The sequence below is a fragment of the Leptinotarsa decemlineata genome, unplaced genomic scaffold, assembly GCF_025532065.1.
Source record: "Leptinotarsa decemlineata unplaced genomic scaffold, Ldec_3_MD MMD2_tig00078422_RagTag_RagTag, whole genome shotgun sequence".
Classification (NCBI taxonomy): domain Eukaryota; kingdom Metazoa; phylum Arthropoda; class Insecta; order Coleoptera; family Chrysomelidae; genus Leptinotarsa; species Leptinotarsa decemlineata.
In genome coordinates this window covers 15,216,112-15,242,591 of record NW_027412747.1, presented here as the reverse complement: position 1 = coordinate 15,242,591, position 26,480 = coordinate 15,216,112, and the positions used below count along the sequence as shown (strand labels likewise).

General features: G+C 35.2%; 1 protein-coding gene across 1 annotated transcript in view; it reads right to left on the bottom strand.

Moving 5' to 3' along the window:
- side-II (sidestep II transmembrane protein) overlaps window positions 1-26,480 on the bottom strand; it is a gene marked incomplete at its 5' end in the record, with an annotated part of 375,227 nt that overhangs the window by 143,113 nt on the left and 205,634 nt on the right. The window contains 2 exons of the mRNA XM_074186335.1: window positions 16,324-16,454; window positions 19,491-19,635. Of these exons, the coding sequence (XP_074042436.1) occupies window positions 16,324-16,454; window positions 19,491-19,635 (276 nt within the window). The remainder of the gene's footprint in view (window positions 1-16,323; window positions 16,455-19,490; window positions 19,636-26,480) is intronic.

Sequence of the window (26,480 nt, the reverse complement as noted above, 5' to 3'; positions counted from 1 at the left end):
ATATAGTTGACGTATCAAAAGTTACAGATGACGTGTAGAAATGATGATCTTCAATCGACGTTATGACACATCAACTGTCAGTTTTGATGCGTCACTTGTCAGTTTTGATGCGTAAATTTTCAGTCGAAAGTGTCTTCAAATGTAAAAAAATGGGTAAAGACATAATTTGGTAATTTCAAACGTCAAAAAGTAACATTTTGTCAGTAAAGTAACCACACTGCGTCCACACACAAATCGTTTGTACAACCTCAACACACACTTCTTCAAGACCAAAACAATCGAAAAAGATTCCAACCACTCATCAAGCCGAGCATAAGTATTTACTGCTATAGATCAATCAACGGTGTGACAACTCAATCTGATAATGATTATGATCCCCCCGAATTTCCCAGAACACTCCTGTACTGACGACTATTACGTTTAAAACATAATGCGAAAGTTATGAAGCGGCAACGAATCGATAGTCATAGATTGATAAAGAAGAGATGGAAAACTTAATGAACTATGAACGAACAGAGGGAACGAATGATGCAGAAAGATGTCGTTCTGAGCGAGCTATTCAATTCTTTTGAAGAATTACGTGAAAACGTGAGGACAGATCGGATAATATGTATCAGTCAAGATACGATAATATATTGTTCTTTTCTGGAATATGGAGATGTGGCAAAGCGGTGGTTTTGATTCCTTGAGAGTTTTGTGATCTTTATATGATCACTGCAGTATCCACTTTGAAATATCGACATTTCGGATTGAACATAAAAACCTGATGAACATACAAAAATTTCTTATTATGATATTTTCCAATAAGTTTCAATGACTAGTTGCTAGGTGAATATATAGAATAAAGATAAAATGAAAATTGAGAAACAAAACTTTCTATATTGTATTATGTCTTGTATTTGTGACTAACGTTACTACATTTGTTTGAAGGTGGTTGACAATGTTTCGTGGTGTGTTTCATTAGTTCGGACTTCCATTGTCTATTATGATATAAATTGATTTGAAATCCTTGAAAGAATCTGTAAAAAAATTAAAAAGATTAGCTGAAAAATAACAATTATAATAGGCAAAAAATTGAAATTACAATGAAATAAAATACAAGCAACCACCAAGAAAATGAAAATAAAAAACTGAACTATTAACACGACAGTTTCAATCGACAGTTTTAATTTTCCTATTTGAAGATGATCACTTGGTGATTGAAACACGTGTCGAGGTGTTAAAAATAACGATTTGGTGTTGGGAAAAAACTCCAGTAATATTCATTACTATACCAAAGGTTCCAAACAGTGCATGATAAGTATTAACACGAGGCGAAAATCAAAAAAATATTGACAAGAAATGAAAAATTTAAATTTGAAGAATCTAAACCAAGTTACTACACGACGTAACTTCAAATTTCAACCCACAAGGATGTCATATCAACTACGGCAGGGTCATTTTAATGAATCAGGTTCACCTATACACTGGTTGTTATAATTGTCATCTAACCAGTTCTTTCCAAATCGGTAGACAGGCAAATGTGATTTTTTATAAAAGCCCACTAGATTACCTGATATGTCGCCTCTAAATATTGAGAAAAGGATCAAAACATCTGATGTGTCCGTTACACAACCACAATTCATTTCAGACCTCGTGGATAAAAAAGGGGTGCTTGCAACGATATAAACCCAAGAACATTCCATAATATTTTTTTTCAACATACACCATAATTTTTCTAATTCTGCTGTAGCTACGGTCATATTGAATTTGCATCTTAATCACAGTACTACTACTACTCAAGCCCTGTCATTTGATACCCATACTGAGTTAGTTGTGGTAAAATATGTAATCCGTCATTTTGTAGCTGCGGCTATCTTGAATTGGTATCATTTTCATAGTATACCACTATTCTATTGGTAAATTCCTGTATTTGATACCCATATTGTAGTAGTTGCGAAAAAATATGTAATCCACCATTTTTTAGCTGTGGCCATCTTGAATTTGCAGCTTTTTCAGAGTGTACAACTGTTCTACTAGTCAAACTCTATCATTTGACATCCATATTGAGGTAGTTGTCAAAAATGTGTAATCCGCCATTTTGTAGCTGCAGTCATCTTGAATTTGCATCTTTTTCAAAGTGTACACCTGTTCTACTAATCAAGCCCTATCATTTGACACCCATATTGAGGAGGTTGTCAAAAATGTGTAATGCGCCATTTTGTAGCTGCGGTTATCTTGAATTTGCATCTTTTCCAAAGTGTACAGCTCTTCTACTAGTCAAGCCCTATCATTCGACACCCATATTGAGGTAGTTGTCAAAAATGTGTTATGCGCCATTTTGTAACTGCGGTTATCTTGAATTTGCATCTTTTCCAAAGTGTACAACTCTTCTACTAGTCAAGCCCTATCATTTGACACCCATATTGTGGTAGTTATCAAAAATGTGTAATCCGCCATTTTGTAGCTGCGGTCATCTAGAATTTGCATCTTTGGTCATCTAGAATTTGCATCTTTGTCAAAGTGTACACCTGTTCCACTAATCAAGCCCTATCATTTGACACCCATATTGAGGTAGTTGTCAAAAATGTGTAATCCGCCATTCTGTAGCTGCAGTCATCTTGAATTTGCATCTTTTTCAAAGTGTACACCTGTTCTACTAATCAAGCCCTATCATTTGACAGTCATGTTGAGGTAGTTGTCAAAAATATGTAATCTGCCATTTTGCAGCTGCAGTCATCTTGAATTTGCATCTCTATCAAAATGTACACTTGTTCTACCAATCAAACCCTATCATTTGACACCCATATCGAGGTTGTTGTCAAAAATATGTATTCTGCCATTTTTTATCTGTGGTCATCTTGAATTTGCATCTTTTCCAAAGTGTACACCTGTTCTACTAATCGAGCCCTATCATTTGACACCCATATAGAGGTAGTTATCAAAATGTATAATCATTTTTCATCTGTGGTCATCTTGAATTCGCATCTTTTTCAGAGTGTACAACTGTTCTACTAGTCAAGCCCTTTCATTTGACACCCATTTCGAGGGTAGTTGTCAAAAATGTGTGATCCGCCATTTTGTAGCTGCGATCATCTTGAATTTGCATCTGGTTCAAAGTTTACAACTGTTCTACTAGTCAAGCCCTATCATTTGACACACATATCGAGGTAGTTGTCAAAAATGTGTATTGCACCATTTTGTAGCTGCGATTATCTCGAATTTGCATCTTTTTTAAAGTGTTCACCTGTTCTGCTAATCAAGCCCTATCATTTGACACCCATATTGAGTTAGTTGTCAAAAATGTGCAATGCGCCATTTTGTAGCTGCGATTATCTTGAATTTGCATTTTTTTCAAAGTGTACAACTCTTCTACTAGTCAAGCCCTATCATTTAACACCCATATTGAGGTAGTTATAAAAAATGTGCAATCCGACATTTTGTAGCTGCGATCATCTTGAATTTGCATCTGTTTCAAAGTTCACAACTGTTCTACTAGTCAAGCTTCATCATTTGACACCCATATTGAGGTAGTTGTCAAAAATGTGTAATGCGCCATTTTGTAGCTGCGATTATCTTGTATTTGCATCTTTTCCAAAGTGTTCACCTGTTCTACTAATCAAGCCCTATCATTTGACACCCATATTGAGGTAGTTGTCAAAAATGTGTAATGCGCCATTTTGTAGCTGCGGTTATCTTGAATTTGCATCTCATTCAAAGTGTACAACTGTTCTACTGGTCAAGCCCTATCATTTGACACCCATATAGAGGAAGTTATCAAAAATGTGTAATCCGCCATTTTGTAGCTGCGGTCATCCTGTTGCATCTTTTCCGAATGGAACTAATATCCTGCTAGTCGAGCCCTATTATTTGATACCCATATTGAGGTAGTCATGGAAAAATATGTAATCCGACATTTTTTTGCTGCAAATATCTTGAATTAAAAATTATATATAATTTATTGAATTGTATTGTCATGAAGAGTAATGTGTGTACCAAATATCAGTTCAGGGGGTCAAACTTCACTAACTAAAATTTGACCCGAAAAAACAAACAAAAAAGACAAGCTAAATAAAACCGTTAAACGAAGTCAACTTCGGTAATAAAGACATCGGACTCGAAAAAATGATTCGTTGTGATTAACAAAATACTTGTTTCGTTTACAGTTTCATACTTATTTGTTTTTATCACAGTGTTAACTTTATTTCAAGCACGGAAGTAGAAACTAGGGAATAAGCACTCAATTAACCGAGTGATGATTGAAATACGGAAAACTTTTGGTAAGATGAATCGTAGCGTGTCGTGATTCATTATTCGTATAGTTCACATCACACAATTTATGTGAAGTGAGCAAGCAAGTTATTATCTGATATAGCGAGAGTTGCAGTTAACATTCAAGGGCAAGAATAATTCAATTCATCATTCTGAAAGTTTGTTAAAATTGTGTGAAAAATGATCAAATATCACTTGAAGTTATGTGGAGAAAAAAATTCGAAATATTCAAATAAACAAACAATTTTGTATCAGATTCTTCAACATTTTGTAAATGTTCATTCATCAATTAGATAACTTTTCTGAAACAAACTACATATCAGAATTGGTAAGAGCTATTTCTGAAAAATAGATAGATATCAGATTTCATTCCATAGCAAAACAGACTAATTTCAAAAGAAGTGAACGACAGTTTTATAATAATTTTTTTTATCAGGAAAAATTGAGTTTTACATTTGTTCAAGTAAATATTTAATAATATATCGAATATGAAACCAATTTTCACCGTTTACTTCTGATATGTATCGATAAAAATTGAATAAAAATGTTATTGTCTTGATATGATTTTTGTTAACAATGAATCCATAACTATCATACGATTCACTATTTGTATTCAAACCTAATGTAAGTACGGATCTGCATCCGGCGCTGATAACCCTCAACCGCACTATGTAATAAAAATACATCATATTTGATGTGTAACTTGAAATAATAATTCCACTTCTCCATCAATTTTTTTTCGTATCATTGTTCAACCTTGAGAGTCATTTCTGTTTATAGTACCAGTACATTAAGCTGACGACGTCTAGACGTAAAATTGATGACATTCATTTTCACATCCATTAAGTACTTTTTCTGTTGAGATTCATGTCAAGATATCAATGAAACTATTCCACTCCATCAATTTTCTTTCTCATGAAATGTGATTTCACTACAAATGGTTTCCATTGAAATTATCAATAGGAGAGTTTCGAAAGGAAGTATTGAGACCGCGATATTGCATGATATTGCATACCAATAATTCATGCTTGTCTGTACAGAGGAGAGAAAATTCAAAAATTAATTAAATTCATAAATTCTGCAGGCACAAAGCAGAATCGATGAGCCGAAGTTTCACTAAGGAATATCTTTGGTGCTATACATTTTATGAAATCATTGCCAGCAGCAAACTTCAATCAAGCTTAGATAGAGTATAAAATTAAAAAGTTTATTGGAAGTCTCCTAGCCAGGGTCCTGATTCTCTGAGCTATCTATATCACATTCCAAGCATTACTCGGATATGACAAATAATTCGGAATGAAGGAAATCGACATTCAATAATGTTTTCAGCATTTGGTATAGGTGAAATCTGAATTATGCAGTACATATACAGTGTGTAAAAGCGAAATGGAATACATTCATTATTTTGTGCATATATGTACATATTAAAAAAAAGGCCGAAACACGTCAAATGTAAATTATAATTTGACATTCTTCAACGTGAAATGCTACCCCTACCCTCAACCCCTCCCCAAACGTCAAATTTTTTGAGTGGGAACTATAGGTTTGTGATATGTCGTTCGAAAGTTCTCTTGATTCTCCATTCAAAATTCGATAAAATATACTCAAAAACTGAAATGTAATGCAAAACATAATGGTATGTATAATACAAAAAATAACTATGGACGTTAACGAAGTAGATGTTCAAAATGTTCACACCGAACGTCTTGGCAACATCTTAATCTCAAATAAAACTGTCTTCTAACATTATTTAACATATCAGGTGTGACCGACCTAGTCGCAGGCGTTATTCATTCTAAGTCATTCAAATCGAAAGGTTTAGTTTTGTACATATTGCTCTTTACATATTCCCATAAAAAAATCTAATGATGATAGATCAGGTTATCGCGCTGGCCATTCAATCGATCCTCGCCTCCCTATCTACCGATTGGGGAATGTTGTATCGAGGTATTGCCGGACATTAACTTGGTAATGTGGTGGTGCTCCATCCTGCTGAAACCATATCGTATTCACTGGAACTTGAAGGTTTTCTGGATCAGGATATAAATTTGCTAAACTTCGAATGACATCATTTTGAAGTAATGCCAAATAATTATCGCCATTCAAGTTGCTCTCAATGAAAAAGGACCGATGATATGGTTTCCTACAGTCCCTTCCCTACCTGTCTACTCGATGTATCTGAGTTTTTTCTCAAACTCAAACTCAAACATCACATCTAATTTCAGTTCATCACTCATTGCTTCTTTATTTTGCCTATTGTTTCTCGAGATATGGGCGGTAAATTAGGAAATTTACCATGAAATAGGCGAGCTACTTTCTGTTGTGTTCAGGTTTTATCTCCGTAACCAATCATTTTATGCATTTCCGTTAATCTAACCATTAGTCAGACTTGAAGTTAACGAACTATAAACTTATATTAAAATACTGACAACCAATATCGTGGCATATAAAATAAGTTAACGAGGCGTTTTGAACTAACGTTGTCACGGAAATTATTCACAGTTTTTAAAGTATACCATCTAAAAAGAACATTGCTATGGTTTTTGCTTACTTTCTTATTATCAATACCTAAACATGAAATGAGTTTTGAGTATATTGCAGTAATTTTCTCGAATTTCGTTAACCACGTGATTTTAATTTATTTTATCTTGATTGTTGCAATAAACTTAAAAGCGATAATATTTTTGAATAGAGAATGAAGAGATTCTTCAAAGTATATATCACAAGCCTAAACATCCTGTTAGAAAAAATGGGGGATGTGTCTGTCATTATACGGGGGTTGAAGATAGGGGTAGCATTTTTTTGTTGAAATATGCCAAATTATAATCTGAATTTGACGTGTTTCGTGATTTTGTTAAGATATGTACCGTAAGCGAAATAATGGCTTTCACACACTGCATGAAGTAACGCATACATTCATCATGTAAACCAAATGAACCTAATAATGAAAATTCTCAAAACGAGTTATTTTTTCATTTTGATTCACTATTACCATACAGTTGAAAAAAGTGTATCAAATTAATAACTGTTGAGAAACAATTCATTGGAACTGTCAGTCAATCATTGATGAATCAAACCACTTACAGATATTGGTAAGCAATTACAAGATATGTTTGTGATTTATTGTGATTATCAGAGTATTTGCTCCATAAATAAGTTAAATATTATGACAGTGGCATACGGTGATTGTAATTTGGAGATTTTCAATTATTTTGGGAGTTATAATTACCTGAAAAAACTCCACTGCTGGAGATGAAGATTCAAAGATACTGAGAAACCTCAATTCTGTATGGAAATACAGTGTCACACATAAAGTTAACGATATATGGAAGTTTTTTTATCATTTATTGAAAATTGACATCGCAGTTAGTTTAGTTAGTTTGTATTTGGGAAATGAAAAACACCTTTTTTTTGTCATGCGCAAACGTGTCAAATTCAAAATTATTTTTGAAAATACAAAAAAATAAGTTTTTTTGTGAATTTGGAAAAATGCCAAAGGAAACACTTGCTCAGTTTTCAACTTTACACTACTGCTCAAAATTTGGACTCGTTACTGTCACTTTTACGACGTTTTACCAATTTTTTTCAATCTTTCGCTATCGATTCGAACAAAATATGATTCAAATTTCATAATTTTGATAAATACGAGACTTCAATGTCATATCTTGCCCAGAAAATACCCGCATTGGCCTGTTACCAGAAAAAAAAATGAATACACTTCCAAAAATTCGTCTTTGTTTTTGCAAAGTTCATCTAGTTTTTTCATTTCATTGTTGAACTGACTCAGATTTTCAATGTATGGATGTTAATATGTCAGTAATCGAATAAACGCATTTCTCTTCATTCTCATTAGGTTAAGTTAGGTACAAAGTGAGTGGGTTTATTAGACCCTCCACGGCAACCCGCAAGGGTTTATTGTGGCACAAACCTATTCACACTCGCCCAAATAAACCCAGCTTCTTAACGAAGCCGATTAGTTTGTATGGTGAGTGGTCTTTCAGGTCAAATGGTGAGAGTACGGATCTGCCGAACTCATAAAACCTGATTCAGTCCCCAGCGGGGCAGGCACAAAGTATATGCTCTGCAGTTTCATCATTTTCCAGACAGAGGCGACACACACTGTCTTTCGACAGTCCGAGTCTCTGCATATGATGTTTCAAATTACAGTGACCTGTAAGAAGGCCTGTTAGACATCGTAGTTAAGCGAGTTATTTCAGACCGGTTTCGGCAAACAATCTGTAATTGTTTCGCTAAGAAATTTGTTGGATGTAACGTACAAAAAACATTATTCTCCTCGAAAATTGAATACTGATTCGTGATGAGATATTTCTGTCTATCGTCTGCAAACAACAAAACATGACAATTCATTGCATATGATGGCGGGATAGAAAGATAATCAATAACTTCGATATCATCATTATATTATAGTGTCATAATTTAAGACCCATTGACTGGTTTCAATTGTATTACGCTGACAATTAAAGGAGGAGAAAGAACATATGAAAATTTCATTGTGTTTTTTCACTTGCTTGTGATGCAAAATATTGCTGTGAATCATCCCTTGAAACAACACCGGCTGCCGCTGTTTGTCGAAAATCGATTGTGACTTGTCCAAGATCTCACTCAACTTGACATGCGCTTCGCAATTGCTCTAGATTTCGCCTCGCTTCGAGATACCTCTAGCGACTTCCCTATCGGCTCCAAGATTCTTTCATTACCTTACGTAAACACCACCAACACGCAGATCGAGGAAATCTAGTTGAAAGTGCGGTACGGCGTGATTTAATCAGGCGATAGACATTTTAATTTTGAATTGTAATGTTTTGAAATGTTTGTGTTGTGAGGCAGCAAGTTAATTTGAGTACAACTATACAGTGTGGTCAATTATTGTCAAACCCACGGGGAAAACGTGACAATAATAACAATACCCGTAAACTATACATGATTATGATTATAGGAATTTCGCAATACATTGTTCCCAAGGCACGTTTTGCGGCACGGTAGCTCCATTAGTTGGACTGTTACATCAAAGTATTCTGCGATGTCTTTTATATAATATTAGGTACTCACAAAACTCAATCAGATAAATTATTGATTCTAGTGAAATAGCTGAAGTTTGTCGATGTACTTATGATTCAAAATTCATTATTCCTTCTGAACATTGTAATGTTCGATGTTGGTCTTTCCAACGATTTTGATAATTTGCTCTTGGTAATTTTTTGATTTCCAGTTTCATACATTTCTCATGAAAAAATGATGAAAAAATGTCTAATTATTGCTACAAACATATATCTATCCTATTATGCTCCGAGATATTACAGCTTTGCATGTGGAAAAATATTTCCATGGTTATACAATTTCCCGTGTCGGCATTTATTTAGGCTTTGCCCAGTATAAAGATACTAGTTTCCGGAAGGAAACCAATCACTTCAGACAAAAAATTCCATGTAATTGTGTGCGTTTGAGAAACTTTAACCAACTTTATTGATGACATCAAAGAGGATAGCAAGCAACCCCTGTTGAGAATGGCTTCCGCAGTTGTAGTACGTAAGTGAGATTTTTCTAGGGTGTTTCATTTATGAGGAAATTGGTTCGGAAATGAACGTGTGGATATTTCCAGGGGGTGCGAGTTCACCGGAAACTTTTGATACGCTTGTTAGATCATTGCCAAGATTAATAAAGTGTTCAGGCGATAATTTGGAATTATTAGTTCGGGTGAATTGAATTGAGGTCGAACAAGGGATAAATCATTAATTATTTCCTAAATATTGGAATATTGATGTGAATATGTATCTAGGATCTATATTGGAAAAAAAAGTAAAAGGAATATATCATATGAACAGACAAATTTTTATTACCACAAATAGAATAGAATAGAACTTCATTCGTCACTGAAGTTATCACAAAAAGAAGTACATAATATATAACTTATTGGACTCCTCACAAAATATAATCTTGATCTACGCAAATGACAAATACTTGACGTCTGAATCAAAACCAATATCATACAGGGCCAAATCTAATAATAATAATAATAATCGTTCGTTTCACGGTAGTACCTTCCTCGACAATAGGGAGGCCGTGGACTTTTGAGTTTGCAGTGGACACATGAAAGCATTGTACTGGATCTAGCCTGTAAAGTCGTCAGGAGTTCGGATCCTCTTCTCTGAATGGTCCGTGACTATGAAAGAGCAGGAATTGGTGCATTTCTCTTTGGGGCAGCTGCCCGAGCAGCTGATGAACTCGGCTTAGTTTTCGACACTGAACGAGGTGACCACAACTCTGTCACCGAATTGGAACCCGTTCAGCAAAAAGCTAAAATAAAAGTCGCAGAGATCACCTCACTCTTGCGTAAACACAATGATAAGCCAATGCATTGGGTCATCTTCCATAACATTGAAGACCTTGACTTATCAAAGCTCCTGACTTTCGCTTTCCTCAGGTCGAGTGGGCTGAAGTCGGAAACTGAGGGATTCATCATGGCTTGCCAGGATTGTATCTTCATCACCTCAGTCTACCGCAGTCGCGTGATGGGTATAGAGGTTCCTGACACGAGGTGTCAGTGCTATATTACCATCTACGGCACTCGTACTGTATTGACGAGACACCGGTGTTGCCCTACGCTCCGGGGGATATTGTATTCGTTGTGGGGTTCTCGTTCCGAAGTGCCGAATTTATTGGAACTATTCGTTCCCCACCACCAGGCTCATACAAGCTAATAAGACTGATGTAGTCCTTCTCGACCACCAATGCAAAAAATTTATAAAATATTGTTGCCACGTTCTGAGAGGAAAAAAATTAAAACAGTCATGTGAATACAGGGTGAATTAGCTTAAAAAAACGTTTAGAAAGAATATAAACTTTCCTTATTTTTTTTCAATTGTGCTAATCGTCCCATAGTTTTTTGTCCTTCTGTAATAGGATGGTAAATACGGGTTGTCCCACCTTAAATTAAACTGTACTTTTATGATTTTGTTGTACATATTTTACAATGAAGATACTTCTTCGATTGACGACTTGTTTATTTTGTGGAAATTCATGTTCACTGAGGATACACTACAAAAACACACCTTTGTCTATTTTCCACTATATTTCTTCATTGTTGACCGGTTTCGGCTATTACACCATTTTCAAAACTAACTGATTACATTTAAATCTGAGTAATTCATACCTATGTTGCTTATTCTATCATAAATTATTTGATATACCTGATACCCGGTACCTGCGTTTCATATACCTGTAAAATCCATGAACATAACAAAGCTTTCAATATAATGTAGGTTTTGGGATCTGGATTATAGGTTCAGGAGAGGACTATTATTTAAATCAAGTTGTTCGTTAAGGACAATAGAATTGGGATTTTTCTTTGACCTGTTTATTTCCATAGATTTCAACAGATTCATCATTTTCCCTTTTTCGCATGTGTGTAGGATCTTTAAATTATCTTTATCTATTTTATGTTTCGAATTTTGAAGATGTTCGTACATAAATGATTTTTTATCCGAAATGACATGTTTGTGGTACCTTGTATCAAAATTTCTCCCAGTTTGGCCTGTACATTCTATTCGATATATACCAGATCTCTTCCCTTTCTCTAATTTAGGATAGATATCGTTCGAAAAGAGGAGGAGAAACGGATATAATTTCTAGATTTTCTCTTCAAACTCCGCAGACTCTATCCAGATCAGTCTGTCAAGATGGTTGTTCTTATCATTGAAGTCCTCTCGAACCTTAAAATCATAACGGCCTGCCTCACTAAGGCAGAAATCTCAGCCGGACAGATGCAGAAGGCTGTCATTCTTGTTCGGTGTGGGGTGTGGTCGTTGGTTGATAATGCTAATGCCCCCTCCCGAATGTATCGGGGCTTCGGAGTATAGGGCCTGACCAGCGCAAACTACGGATAAAAATTCAAAGGGTCATTGCGCTACGTTAATTGTCGTTATTTTTGAACAATCATAACTCATAAATCATATTGTAGCAAATTTCAATTCCTTTCCATGGTTTGATAGAGAATAAAACCCCCTATCAAATAAGCTATCACTCACCACCCCATGCTATTTAAATTTCTCGAAGGGATGAAATTAGGGGTGGATGTTCATACTCAAAATTTATCAAATGTACATTTTAAGAATAAAAAATCGACTTTTCTCTGTGATTTTCTTAATACGAGCCCAGTAACGAGTTAGATAGGGGGCGTAAAACGCATGATGCGCACTGTATAGAGCGGAAATATTATTGCCAAAAAATCATACAATATGAATTTGGTGAAGGTTTTCTCTGAAAATTTTCTCTTCATGATTCACGAATTCTGTAAAGACAATTCGGATTATATCCTAACAAAATCTAGAAATGGAAATAATTTCATTTATAATTCTGGTTCATGTAACCCTGTTTTTGAACAATTCTGTAGAGGAACATCTGACAAATCTGATAATTTTGTACGAGCAAATGATTATTTACGAACTGTGGAGGGGAATTTTGGACACAAAGTGAGTAATGTGATATTCAAAGACATTTTTTTGTGAAGAAGTCAATGTTTCTCACTATTTTTTGAATGTATAACCTTTCACTCTTTGAGAAGTGTAGCAAAGTGTGGAGGGTTCACCCCGAAAACTAACTGCATAATACTGACTACTGAAAAGTAAAATCAGTTAATAACTAATGAATAGAAATAAAATAATCATATTAAACTTTTGTTACAAGTATTTTATTTAAGTGCCCTAAAAAAATCAAACTAAAATTTTAAATCACATTAACCACATTCATTTATGACTTTACAGAATTGAAATTATAATGAAAGCTAAAATTTATTGCTGTACCTAGTTGATCTGTCAGAATGTTTCTCAATTTAAATTTCATCTGACTGAATATGTACAGATTTCTCCAAGGCATCGCGACAAGCTTTAATTATAATTTGAATTCTGTAAAGTCACAAATGAGTGTGGTTAATGTAATTTAAAATTTTAGTTTGATCTTTTTAGGGCACTTGAATAAAATCTTGTTTTAAAAGTTTTTTATCATTATTTTATATTTTTTAGTTTCAATCGATAGTTATCAATCAATGCGAAAGTACATATATAAAACGGAGAGTCCTTCAACAGAAAAACTCAAGAAACGGGAAAAATTATTGTTAGGATGAACTATAGGTAGGTACCTACTCCTCTGGCATACCTTATGGAAGAATTAGCTTGTTATATTCCTTAGTCTATTCATTTCATTGATGGCGTCATTATTACATGGCCGAGTCCCAGTTAATTTCGAACAGTCTAATATATTTCACAATGCAAATAAATATTGATTCTTACAACCTGCATCGCAGTCCTTACATTTGATTTCGTAAATTCCAGACTTTTCCAAATTCTCGACTTTGTCTTTTAGATTTCCTAAAGGCTCTGTATGTATGACTGGTTTTACTTCGTTGACTTGTTGAACTTTGAAAAGATTTTCAAGGAATTAGGTATGAAGGTGGTTTTAAAAACAAGGAATACACTACAGAACCTTCAAGGAAATCCAAAAGACAATGTCTAGAATTCGTAGAAGTCTGGAATTTACGAAATTAAATGTAAGGACTGTGAGGACAAACAAAAAGATCTTTGAAATGAGATATAAGGAACACTTAGCACACTTAAAATATGAAAGATCTGGAAAATCAGCAGTCACCCATCATATTTTGCAACAAAACCATTCCATAGAATTCAGTTAATTGAAATCAGTTAGAAAAGTTAACAGCAACAGGCATCTAGGTGCCTATGAGAGATAACGATGTAGGACCAATACGTAATGTTATACAATACAGCTTATTGAAATTAAAACAATATTTTGATCATTAGTTTCACCTGACTATCACATAAGGACACATTGGAAAATTAATTTTAGACTAGTAGATAAGGCAATATTGTGAAACTGATTTAAATCACTTGAGACGCAGGTACCTAGGAGAGGTATCTATTATATAAATAAGGATAATTTTGGTAGGTATGTTTGATATCCCTCTTGAAGATGATCACTTGGTGATCAAAGTTTAATGTTGGAAAAATCTGTTGGATGCAAATTCAAGATTGCCGCTGCTACAAAATGGCGAATCACATATTTTTTCACAACTACCTCAATATGGGTATCAAATGACAGGACTTTACTAGTACTATGGTAGTACGACAATATGAAAAAAATGCAAATCCAGTGTAACCCAAACAATGAACTTTGTCAACTCAAAATCGGGATATGAGCATGGATCTCACAACGAAGTTATGATTTTGTATCGTGTCGAGGACTGTGTGGCGTTAGGGTGGCTAAAAATTATATGTTGTTAGCGCTACACCACCCAAGTTAGGGTGGAAGGTTAAAACGTGTCAAAAACTGTGTGGCATTGGGGTGGATAAAATTAGAAACTAAAAACTTGAAAATGAGTTGAATTAAAAAATGTATATTATACGGTTTTATTGAGGAAAACGATAATAATGATGTTGATAATGCACTGAATATCAATTCAGAAGGTCCTAGGTAGCAGTCATCACAGCACTCTCCTCAACAATCTACGGTATTGATCAGATGAAAAAATAATAAAATCTTTGTTTGTTTGAAGGTGATTGACAATGTTTCATTGTTTCATAGTTCGGACTTTCATTGCCTGATATTATATAAAATGATTTGAAATTCCTGAAAAAACCGAAAGAGAAAAATTAAAAATTAATAGCTGGAAAAAACAGTTATATTGAGCGAAAAAAACTGAGATGAAATGAAATATAAGTGAAAATAGAAAAATTTAACAAAAAATCGAAATAAAAAAATTACAATAAGAGATTCCGAGCCACGTTACTTCATGAGGTTTCGATTGTTAGAATCCGCAATCATCTTCGTGTGATGACTGGACTAATTCCTCCAAGAGATGACTATTTTTGAGTCATTCAAGTACTGCCACTTATCTCCGCTTTCCTTTTACCGCTTCACTGGTTTAGCGGGAGATGACCGTTTGGCGGGAGTTGGTCATTTTTCGCTTGATTATGGGTTTTCATACATTACTTATCTCTATACTAGCTTGGCTGAATGCGTCGTTGAATAACATATTTGCGGCTTCTTTGAATTTTCTCCTAAACCAGTGTTCCTGCTTGTGGATGATTTCAGCTTGAGGCCACTTTGATGTTGTGTTGATGAGTCCAAACATGCTCTGCTATTCATGGTTTCTCCTCGCTGTGTGTTTCTTGTGCTCTGCAATGCGAACATTCAATGGCCTCTTAGTTTCACCGATATCGGATTTTCCGCACTCACAGGGTATCCGGTGAATGCAGTTCTCGGAATCGCAGTCCGCGTTTGGTGGCCTAGTTTTCGTGAAGCTGCTACGGTAGTGTTTCCGGATGTGAAGCAGGTCCTGATGTTGTACTTGGATCCAATTCTTCTTATTCTCACCGATAATTCTCTGATGTAGGGAAGTGCAAGCACTGGTTGTGACGGCTTCTCCTTCTTGCGAGGCTCCTGTTGTCTTTGGTCATAGTATTCACATATATACTCAGGTTACGCTACGCAAAATGATTTTAATATTTTTCAATTAATCAAGATTGCTGAAAAGAGTGGTCGGAAGGTCCTGCTACCTAGGATCTTCCGAATTATTTTTCAATTTTTAGTTTATTATCTATTATTATTGTGTTTTCAATGAAACCGTTCAACGTTAAAATTTTTCACCCACGAAAATCAGAATCGACTACTTTTTTTTTGTGATTATGTAGAGAACGGCTCACGACAGACTGGATTTCTTAACATAATTCCATTGGACTCTACAAAGTTCATTTTCTGTTGGATTTAGCCATTGCATCTTCCAATTTTACCGAAATACTGCCGATTTTCTGTCAACCAGTATTCGCTGACAATATTCTGGAAAGCTTCTCATTCGATAACTTCAAAAATGTATCGTGTTGAATTGAATTTAGTGTGTTTTGAAAATTTGTTAGGGAATATCCTCAGTTGAACCTATGTCTAGTGCCTCGACACGAAGAGCTGGTGTCCTTTTTCCGATTTTATAAGTTTCATTGATGTTTTTTATACAAACACTGTAAGGAAAATAAATTTAAAAACACTCACATCATGCAGCCAGGTAAGTCGTCTCCAGTGGGGATTGGCAGTGACGTGGCATTCGAAGTAAACGTCGTCGCCTTCCTTGATGTCGTCAGCGTTAAGTGTGCTCCCAAGACACAGCGTGACGATCGGGGGGTCTGAAAACAAGAGACGCTATTGTCATCGGATGGCAGTCACAAAAAACCTTCCAGAGATACATAAATCATCTAAGAACGGCTGTTTCGTAAACAATGCCCTTCGCGATATGATGAACTGGAATCAAAGGAAGGGGTCTTGCTTTCAGGGTAGAACGATTCGGGCCAGATTATCGTCTTTTTTGTTGTCGGTCTTTAGTTTGATGTGAGGTGAGATTGCGTGGGGAGAAAGAAAATATTATTTTCTTTTGAAAATTTTGAAGTATGCGATAAACAACTAATGACTTTTTATACAGGTTGGGTCAATGAATATGTTCCACAGATTAAAATGTTTAAAAAAGAATTTTAAAATAAAAAAGATAGATGGATGAATTTATTCGAGCATTTATTCCAGCAGAGCTGGAGTTGTAGTATCAACCTATAAACAACATAAACGTTGATTATATATACCCATATACATACGTATACACCTACGCATATAAACACGCACATATACACAAATACATACATGAACACATACTTATAATATGAGGTATCATTGTTGCATAATAAAGCATAAACTCCTACTGACAATGTAAACACAAATGATACAAATAGTTGGAAGGAAGGAAAACTAGTGGAAAGAGAGAGAAATAGTCGAAGAGAAGGTGACGTTGGATTTTTCAACTAATTCAAGATATTACCTACAATAGAATGTAGTTTATATCCATAGCCTAGAGACAACAAATAAGTCTGCTTCTTTGTATAGTGCTACAGTCGGGTATCTTTTTTACGATTGATAGTACTTTGCATTACCTCTAGATTATGTAACAGGCTTTTGCTGACGCCACCACATATTATAATGCAATATCTCAGAACTTCTGCGAGTGAGTTATATATCAATGTTAGTAGCTTTTTATTATTGAGATTTCTGAGTTGGTAGAATTCATAAGATAATTTACTAAGTCTTTAAACGGTCTGGTCTACATGTTCGTCCTATCGTAGATCTTGATCTATATACACACCAAGATATTTGATGTTATTTACCTTACCAACTGTGCGTATCATTGGGGTTTGGCAAATAGGTTTGTGTATGGTGAGCTTATTTTTGGAAGGTTGATCTTTATCTGCGGGAGTAAACGTTACGTATTCAGTTTTAGCGGTGTTTAGGCTCAAAAGACTTGTGTGTAACCAAGAGAAAATCAGCTCTCTTGAAGACGTCGTCCTACGTATCGCCTAGAAATGACAGCCAAGTTAGCTTGTGATAGAAACGGCTTTTGAATTTGGAATCATTGCAGAATTTTCATATTCCGCAATGGATCCTCTGATTATTTCAAATAGGAATGTGTGATTAGTGACACCCCTCTTTTTTTATCCGGTAAAAATGAATTTCATTTATCATTAACGATGCCAAAACTTTCAGCTATAGTATTCTGCAACTTCTCAAATGCTTCTGATTGTATAAATTATGAACTTCTTTTGCAAAAGTTGGACTGCTATGGCTTTAGAAGAGTGTGTAAGAACTGGTAGATAGTGATAGAAAACAGTTAGTGAGATAAAACGGAAATTATCACACAACTTACTCACCTTCACCTGTGCTATTAACAATTTATACTTGAATGGACGAATTCTTGAGAATACAACCAATGGCAATGTTAATATTCCTTGTAACGTAGGTGCATTTGAAAGTAATCAATGTTTTTTGTGTATGTTCTGATTTGCCACTTAGTAGTCTGTTTTGGGTTAAGTGGAAGAACAGATGTCAGTCTGCACATTCCGGTACCGATTGCCATACATATTATTATTATCTACTATATGAAAATGGATGTTTGTTGGTTGGTTGGTTGGTAAGTGATAAACTCCTACATCGCTCAACCGATTGTGATGAAACTTGACATGTTCAAGTGATTTTTCATAGAGAAGGTTTTTAGGTTTTTTTCTGTAACTCGCCACTAGATGGCGCTGTAGAACAATTTTTGAAAGCACTGTTCTATAACGCTGCGCACGCCTAAGTTCGTTCATTCTGATTCTGTCAAAACTTTGGAACAGCAGCGATAGAGCAACATAGTAATAGTCTAATATATGAAAGTTGATGTTTGTTGGTTGGTTGGTTGGTAAGTGATAAACTTACACATCGCTCAACCGATCGTTATGAAACTTGATATGTATAAGTAATTTTTCATAGAGAAGGTTTTTAGGTATCAATTTCTCTGTAACTCGCCACTAGATGGCGCTGTAGAACAATTTTTTGAAAGCAGTGTGATTTGACTCCGTTAGACTTTTTCTTTCGGAGTTTCCTCAAATCGCAGGTGTATGCGGATGAGCCACAAATAACAGCTGTCCTCAAAGCCAAGATGACTCATGCCATCAGTCCAATTCAGTCTAATTTATGCGCCAGAGTCATGGAAAATCAGACGTTTCGGATGCGCTCAACCCAGAATAGCCGTGGCGGGAATTTGAACGATGTTTATTCCACACATAATGGCATCAATAGGTCTTTCAAAAGAAGATAACATTTCTATGATATTAATTTGATTTTGAAGATAGAAAGCGCTCAATAAAATACCTTATATAATAAAACCTACACAGTAGGTTCTGGTAAATGCCTGCGAGGGAGTAGTTATACATTGGATGTTTTTTTTATTTCTAGATCTTTAGATTATAAGTGACTATTCCTATATGTTTTATCATCTTTGGGAAAATTAATGAATTATTATTATTATTATTGTTTTCTGGCAGTCATTCAACAGAACTCACAGTGTAGTTAGTTGGGAGAGATAGATGTTTCGAAACTTCATTTGAAAATATTTATTTTCTTGTACGTATTTTTCTCCCCTCGATACAGTCTCCAGACACGTTTTGATAATTTAGGTTGACCCATTTTGGTCTCATGTCCCCACATCCATGAAGTACCCTTCTTTTAGTTCTCAACTGAACAGTTGGAATACTATGTGAATGTTAAAAAAAAAACCTTCAAGCGTTCTTTCTACCTCATTTTCATATAACAATATTGACGATCATTACAGTGTTGAGTAATATCATTTCCAGAAGTATACTCACAAACAACGTCAATTTTCCAAGACGTCTCCAAGAAGAGCCCGGTGACGTTGGGATTTTCAGCTCTGCACGTTATGGATTTTCCATCGTCTTCTGTCGTGGGAACGAAACTTAACTCACTTATTGTTACGTTTTCTCGCGTCTCTTCCTGAAAATAAACGAGGAATTATAGACCAATTAATTTGAATTTTAAAGTGGAGTATGATATTTGAATATTCTTTGGTGGTGAAAAGTTTACTTTAATACTCGGATTTCGCAGAGAATTAGAACGGGGAGGGGCAGCGACTGACCTAGAAGAAAGCTGAACTTTGTTCGAGACAGGAAGTTAATTTAGTACGTTGAAAGCCGAAGATGCCAGAATAAACAACAGCCGATGAAATATTTGGCAGAAACAAAGGATCAGTTCCTAAAAGCGGAGATAAGTTCTGAATGTATTTGTTATGTATTGAAATTGAGAATGCTAAATTGCTTCACTATACAGTGCAGACGTGAATATTCCGCATCTTTTCTCAACTTTTGAACGAGATTGTTCCACTATACAGTACTGACGTGAATATTCCATCAGTTCGGACTTCCATTGTCCAATAAGTTATAAATTGATTTGAAATCCCGGAAAGAATCTGTGAAAAATTAAAAAGATTAGCTGAAAACACAATTTTATCAAGCAAAAAACTGATATTACAATGAAATAATATACAACCAACAACCAAACAAACTAAAAAAATTAACACGAGCTGAAAAAATTATTAACAAAAAATGAAAATTAAAAATATAAAATTGAAAGATTTCAAACCAAGTTACTTCACGACGTTTCGATTGTTAGTATCCACAATCGTCTTTGGGTGATAACTGAACTTATTCCTTCGAGATCTCACTATTTATAGGTCATTCGACTGCTTTCACGTATCACCCCTTTCCCCTCGCCACTTCATTGGTTTTTAACGGGAGCTGACAGTTTGGCGGGAGTTGGTTGTTTTTCGCTTCATTACAGGTTTCCATATGTTACGTATCTTTACGCTAGCTTGACTAAATGCGTTGTTGTACAACATATATGCGGCTTCCTTTGAATTCTTTCCTAAACCAGTGTTCCTCCTTGTGGATAATTTCAGCTTGATCCCACTTGATGTTATGTTGAAGATTACAAACATGCTCTGCTATTCCGGATTTGCTAGTTTCTCCTCGCTGTGTGTGTTTTTTGTGCTTGGCAATGCGAACTTTCAATGGCCTCTCAGTTTCACCGATGTACGATTTTCCGCACTCGCGGGGTATTCGGTAAATGCAATTCTTGGAATCGCAGTCCGCGTTTGGTGGCCTGGTTTTCTTGAGATTGCTACGGATAGTGTTCCCAGATGTGAAGCAAGTTCTGATGTTATACCCAATCCTTATAATCCTTTTCGTCAATCCTTTGATGTAGGGAGGTACAAATACTGGTTGTGGCGTTTTTTGTTTCTTCTGGAGCTCTTGCTGTCTTCCAGCCAAAGCCTGTTCCACCATCAATTTGGAGTAACCATTCCATTGAAGGTTATTTTTGATGAGGCCTAGTTGCTTTCGAGACCTTCCTTTGTATTGCAGAGCCCGAAGGCACGGTCTAATACAGTCTTGTCGATTGATGGTGGTTGGATTCCTGGTTCAGTGGTTGAGTGGGTTTTCGATATACAGATGTTTTTCATTTAGTGTCGGTCCTCTTCACCAATACGTCTAAGAATGACAGTTCGTTGTGGACTTTCATTGTGGAAGTGATGGAAGGACTTACGTTGTTGATGTGCTTCAGGAAATTTTCTAGTTTTGCTTCCAATGGTTCCATATCATGAAGGTGTGGTTTACGTATCTCAACCAGACTCGGAGCTTCTTGTGGGCATCTTCAAAGGCCAAAGTTTCAAACCACTCCATATATATATTGGCTATAACCGGTGAAAGTGGCCATCCCATTGGCACTCCCCATGTCACTGATGTCAACGACCTTCAAACAAACGGTGAATATTCCCCCCCTCTTGTTAACTTTTGAACGGGAAAAGACATCAAAGTCCGACAAATTTACATAAAAATTATTCATCTTCTATGAACGCTATCTTCTCATTTTCAAACACAGTGGAACTTCGCTCGAAAAGTATTTCAATCCTCTACACAACGACCTTGACTGTTCTGCATGTGGATAACTGTCTGCGGATATATGTATTGGTGTATTGATTAGAATGAATCGAAGAATTTTTGTATAAAAGTGTATGTTCCTGCATATCTCAAAATTCTTGTTACACGTCTGCTTCACCCCCTAATGTTGTTTATTCAAAAACAGATGTATCCACTAGTCCTATCCTAGCCAATTTCGTCATTCGATAGGTGCATTTCATATAGTTGAGTTGTGTCGACTCATTTTCCACAATTAAATTAGTGTAATAGATAAACTAGGCATCTATTCATTTCATTTGCCATACAAATATAGAAAAGTACAATACATACGAATTAATACAAAATTCTACACTGCATTATTATAAATTCTTATTGCAAAGCACTTTCGACATTCGTCAACATCAGTGCTGATCTAAAAGGAAGTGATCCAATTGCAAAGTTAGTTTTTTGTGAAAATTTATCTTTTTTAATTTTGAATTCAGGTAAAAATATTGATGATTAGCCACTTGTCAGGCAAGAGGAAGTATCGAAAACAAAGACATAGTACATTTGTGAGATTTGATTTGTATAAAACTAATCAGCCTGATAACCAACGAAATACATGTTAGAGATTGAGGATTGTGGTTCGGTAAAAGTATGAAATGAATGGAGGGTAACTTGCGACGGAAAGTGTCAAGTCAAGTCTCATGTTGAAAATAGTAGTACCCACTTGAGGCTTGATCTATTATAGATGTTAAATTTTTTTTTGTGTTGTGAAGAAGAATTATATAATTTGAAAATAAATTGAGGTGAGCACTGTAATGACGACAGTTCGAAAGTGCTTTGCAATTAAAATTTGTTTTTTATACAAAAACCCTTCGATTCATTCATTCAATAAGTGTATTCAGCTCCCCAAATCTATTCATATATTGATTAGAGACTAGGAAAAATGATAATTCGTAACTTTTAAACCAACAGAGGAATGACACAGGTCCAAAGTAAGTTATAACAGGTCACAACAAGTTTCTAATGTGTGAGAGAGAAAAGTTGCTCAAGGAAAAGAATCGTATCCGTACTTGTAAATGAGGAAGTTACCCACTTAACACTCATTCATCTCTGTTTCTCCGTACTGGTGAGTCCTAGGAAGCTAAGGTCTGGGTCTTCTTAGACACCCTAAGAGAGAATTTTCGAATATTCCAAGTGGGGCCTCCCCCGTCGAGGTGAAAGGGGTGCGTTCACATATTAAAATTACCTTTTTATCACCGGTTTTCCGCACCGCTAAATTTTCGGAGGCTGAAATTTTTTATGAAGGTTTGTATAAAACAAACCTTCATAAAAAATTTCAGTATACAATATAAAATTGTAGATATGCAGTAGAGGAGTTTAACATCCCCTAGAATTTTCAGAGTGGAATTTCAAAAGTTGGCATCTTGGTTCGCCCAACTACCTGTCTCTCAAATACCTGTCCTTGCGGCATACCTGGAAAGTCTAATATAAACGATATTCCAAACTTCAGATTTCTGTTTTATACTTGATTATGGGGTCAAACCCGAAACCGGTCGTATAAATAAAATCTAATAGTGGTATTTAGACGAAAGTGTTTTTTATTCATTTCATTTAAGTGATTAGTTTCGTAGTAAACAGCCACATAGATGGATTGTTTTCCTTCAAAAACACACTCAATACTTCTATAGAAATTCTGAGAGTGAAAGTCACCACGGAGCAAGAAAAAAGGTATGAGAGTTGTAATTATGGTATAAATATGTACCTTCGAATTGAAACTCGAGCTGTTTATGCTTTTCCTTTCCAAAAAATGTATTGAGTACTGTTTCTCTTTTGGTAGCACACACTGTAGAGATTGATAGTATGTGAATAAATTATCATCTATTTCGATTATATTTGTGCAGTAATGTTGGATGTTTGAGCATGTCACGCAAAAGCATTTTATTCTACTGACAGAAATCCTGAATTACACTTAATTTCATTTTTTCTAAAGAAATGAACTTTAAACGTTCAAGCCAGTCTCGAATATACCTACATAATAGCTTGAATAGACTGACGTCTATCAAAAAACAACTACTCCCCTGGCTAATACCACGAAGGGCGTTGTTTTCTGATAGCCTTCAGTCCATTCATCCTACTGTGTAGGTATATCTGAGACTGGCTTGAACGTTTAAAGTTCATTTCTTTAGAATTGTTTACTGCCAGTCTTCAAGCATAGCCCACTGACTAATAAGAAAGTTATTTCATTTAGTTCAAAACTCGCTATGACAAAGCAAGTGTTCCCAAAGTTATACTTCACGCAGCGTCTATTGTCAGTGGGAATAAAAGACAAGGTAATATACGAGAAAACTTCCGATAGCTTCGTTTGATACTGAACGGTTTCTGCGAATTCGATTCTAGGGAAAGAATTTACATTTGAAAAGTTCCATTCAGACACCTCATCTCTCTTTATTTCTTTGTCAGAATTCGGAGGAGAAAGAGTTCAAATATCAGCAAGTTCATGGTGTTTACCTGTTTGCGCCTTGTAGAATACAAAGTATGGGTATTTTTGTGTCACCACCTTCCTTTGAAGAGGTTTTCGGATCAAGGAGTGTAGCGACCAAGATACAGGGAGAGTCAAAAAGATTCACTCGGCCCATTGCTATCATTGCAGTCATATCGATAAATACTATATTTTAAAAATAGTTTTATGTTTTTAAATAGAACACCCAATATATAAATACATCATTCGATTCCAATATTTAGGGTGCTCGGTAAAATCGGTCTCATTTATTTTCAAACAGATATAATTCAACTTTTTCGAATGGAGCATCCTGTATTTTTTCATTTGAATGAAATGTTTCATTTCACTACATTTTTTATCAGAGGTATATTATACGGAAAACTGATATTTTACAAATCATACCAAATTTCAGTAATTGTTGTAACCACAAAAAAATGTATTTCTTCAAACTAATCGCTAATACATTAGCATTTTTCATACCAACTAGTGGTAGTTATCAGCGGTTTCAATAGTGTGAAATGCTTAAAGAACCTAAAGAATATTTATACTGATCTTTTCTTTAAAAACCCAGTTATCCATGACTAACATGATAATAATAGGGGAGCCCAAGCGGGGATTTCGGGATTTACTAAAGCGCGGCAGATTGATTTACAGGAGAATACCTTGTACCCGGTAAAGTACCTCCACCAAATATGAGCCCGATATATAGGCCGGGATCATCAGAAATTCTGGAGCGCGTCAGATTAAGGTAGGGTTAGTTAATTATCTGCTAAAAAGTGTATATTCCAGTAATCTGACAATTTGAGAGTGACGTAAAGAAGGGGTAGGGCAGCAAAGTTTTAAAAAAATAACGTCATTTCGACATTTTCAAGCGTGGCTTTTTTTTTATTTAGAAGGACAAGGATAACAAAAAATATATAATCTGACGATTTCCGCTAGCCAAAATAACAAAAATTCGTCGATGAAGTTCAATGCGATAATATAATGGGATACCTATATTTCCCTCTCCGTGTTTCAATTTCTTTATTCTTCATTCACTTTTTCTCTATCTATTACTCTCTCACTCCGTCCCCACTCTGAATTCTGTTGCCATTACGCCATCACAGCTGATCACAGAGACTCGTTCGTGATGAAGATGGATGTAGCCGTTACTACGTGGTAGAAAATCATAATGAAGAAAAGAGAAATTAAACTTTCTATTTTTTTAACCACTTTTATTTGTAACTAACGTTATTCCAGTTTCGTCCTATAAGGACATTTTCAAACTTATATATTGTATAAGTTTGAAAATGTCCTTATATATTGTAACGTTAGTTACAAATAAAAGTGGAAAAAAACATAGAAAGTTTCATTTCTCTTATCTTCATTAATTAATCAATAGATTACAAAAAGTTAAATTTTTTTGAGCATCTATTAAAAATTATTTTCTTATAAATACAAGTATTCTACTTCAAAAACATACACTTATTTATTTGCATGCTATTTCCTGAGCTCTTCAATTGATTAAGTTCAATGAATCAAAAAAAAAAAATAAAAAGAATATTGTATTTGTCAGATTAAGCGAATCCCTTTAGATAATCTTCAGATTATGAGACAGCACGTCTGAAACATCAAGATGAACCATATATATCTTAATCTGACGCGCATGAGTATTTCAAAATGGCGATTTTTTTTGCACATTATAATAGTGGCCGCGAGTTTGCGTAAGATCGAAATCGTCAGATTATTGAATGAAAGCTTTTTTTTGTTTCACTCAACACCCCCTTAGAAAATCTGATGCGCTCGATTAATGTTTTTTCTTTTCACTTTTAACCCTTACGTACAACCACCCACATCATGCAAACGATCATATTAACATACTAACATTAATAAAAATACGTAGGACATTGATGCTATCAATATCTGACGCGCTCCAGTATGTCCATGCAACAGTATTTTTCTACATATTCAAAACTCTATAGCCGCTTCCCCCACCAATGAAAAGGTATATATTATATAAGATTTTTTTCTTCTTATCATCTAAGCTTTGCAACCTAATATGTCTCAATGACGCTCGAGTGAATCCCCATTTTGCATCGTGGTTTGAAACTTTAGCATTTGAAGAAGCCCACAAGAAGCCCCGAGTCTGGTTGATATACGTAGACGACACCTTTATAATATGGAACCATGGGAATGCAGAACTAGGCACTTTCTTGAAGCACATCAACAACGTTAGTCCTTTCATCACTTTCACAATGGAAAAGGAAGTCTACAATGAATTGCCTATCTTAGACGTATTGGTGAAGAGGACCGACACTAAATGTGAATTATCTGTAAATCAAAAACCCACTCACACAGAACAGTATCTGAACCAGAAATCCAACCACCATCAATCGACTAAG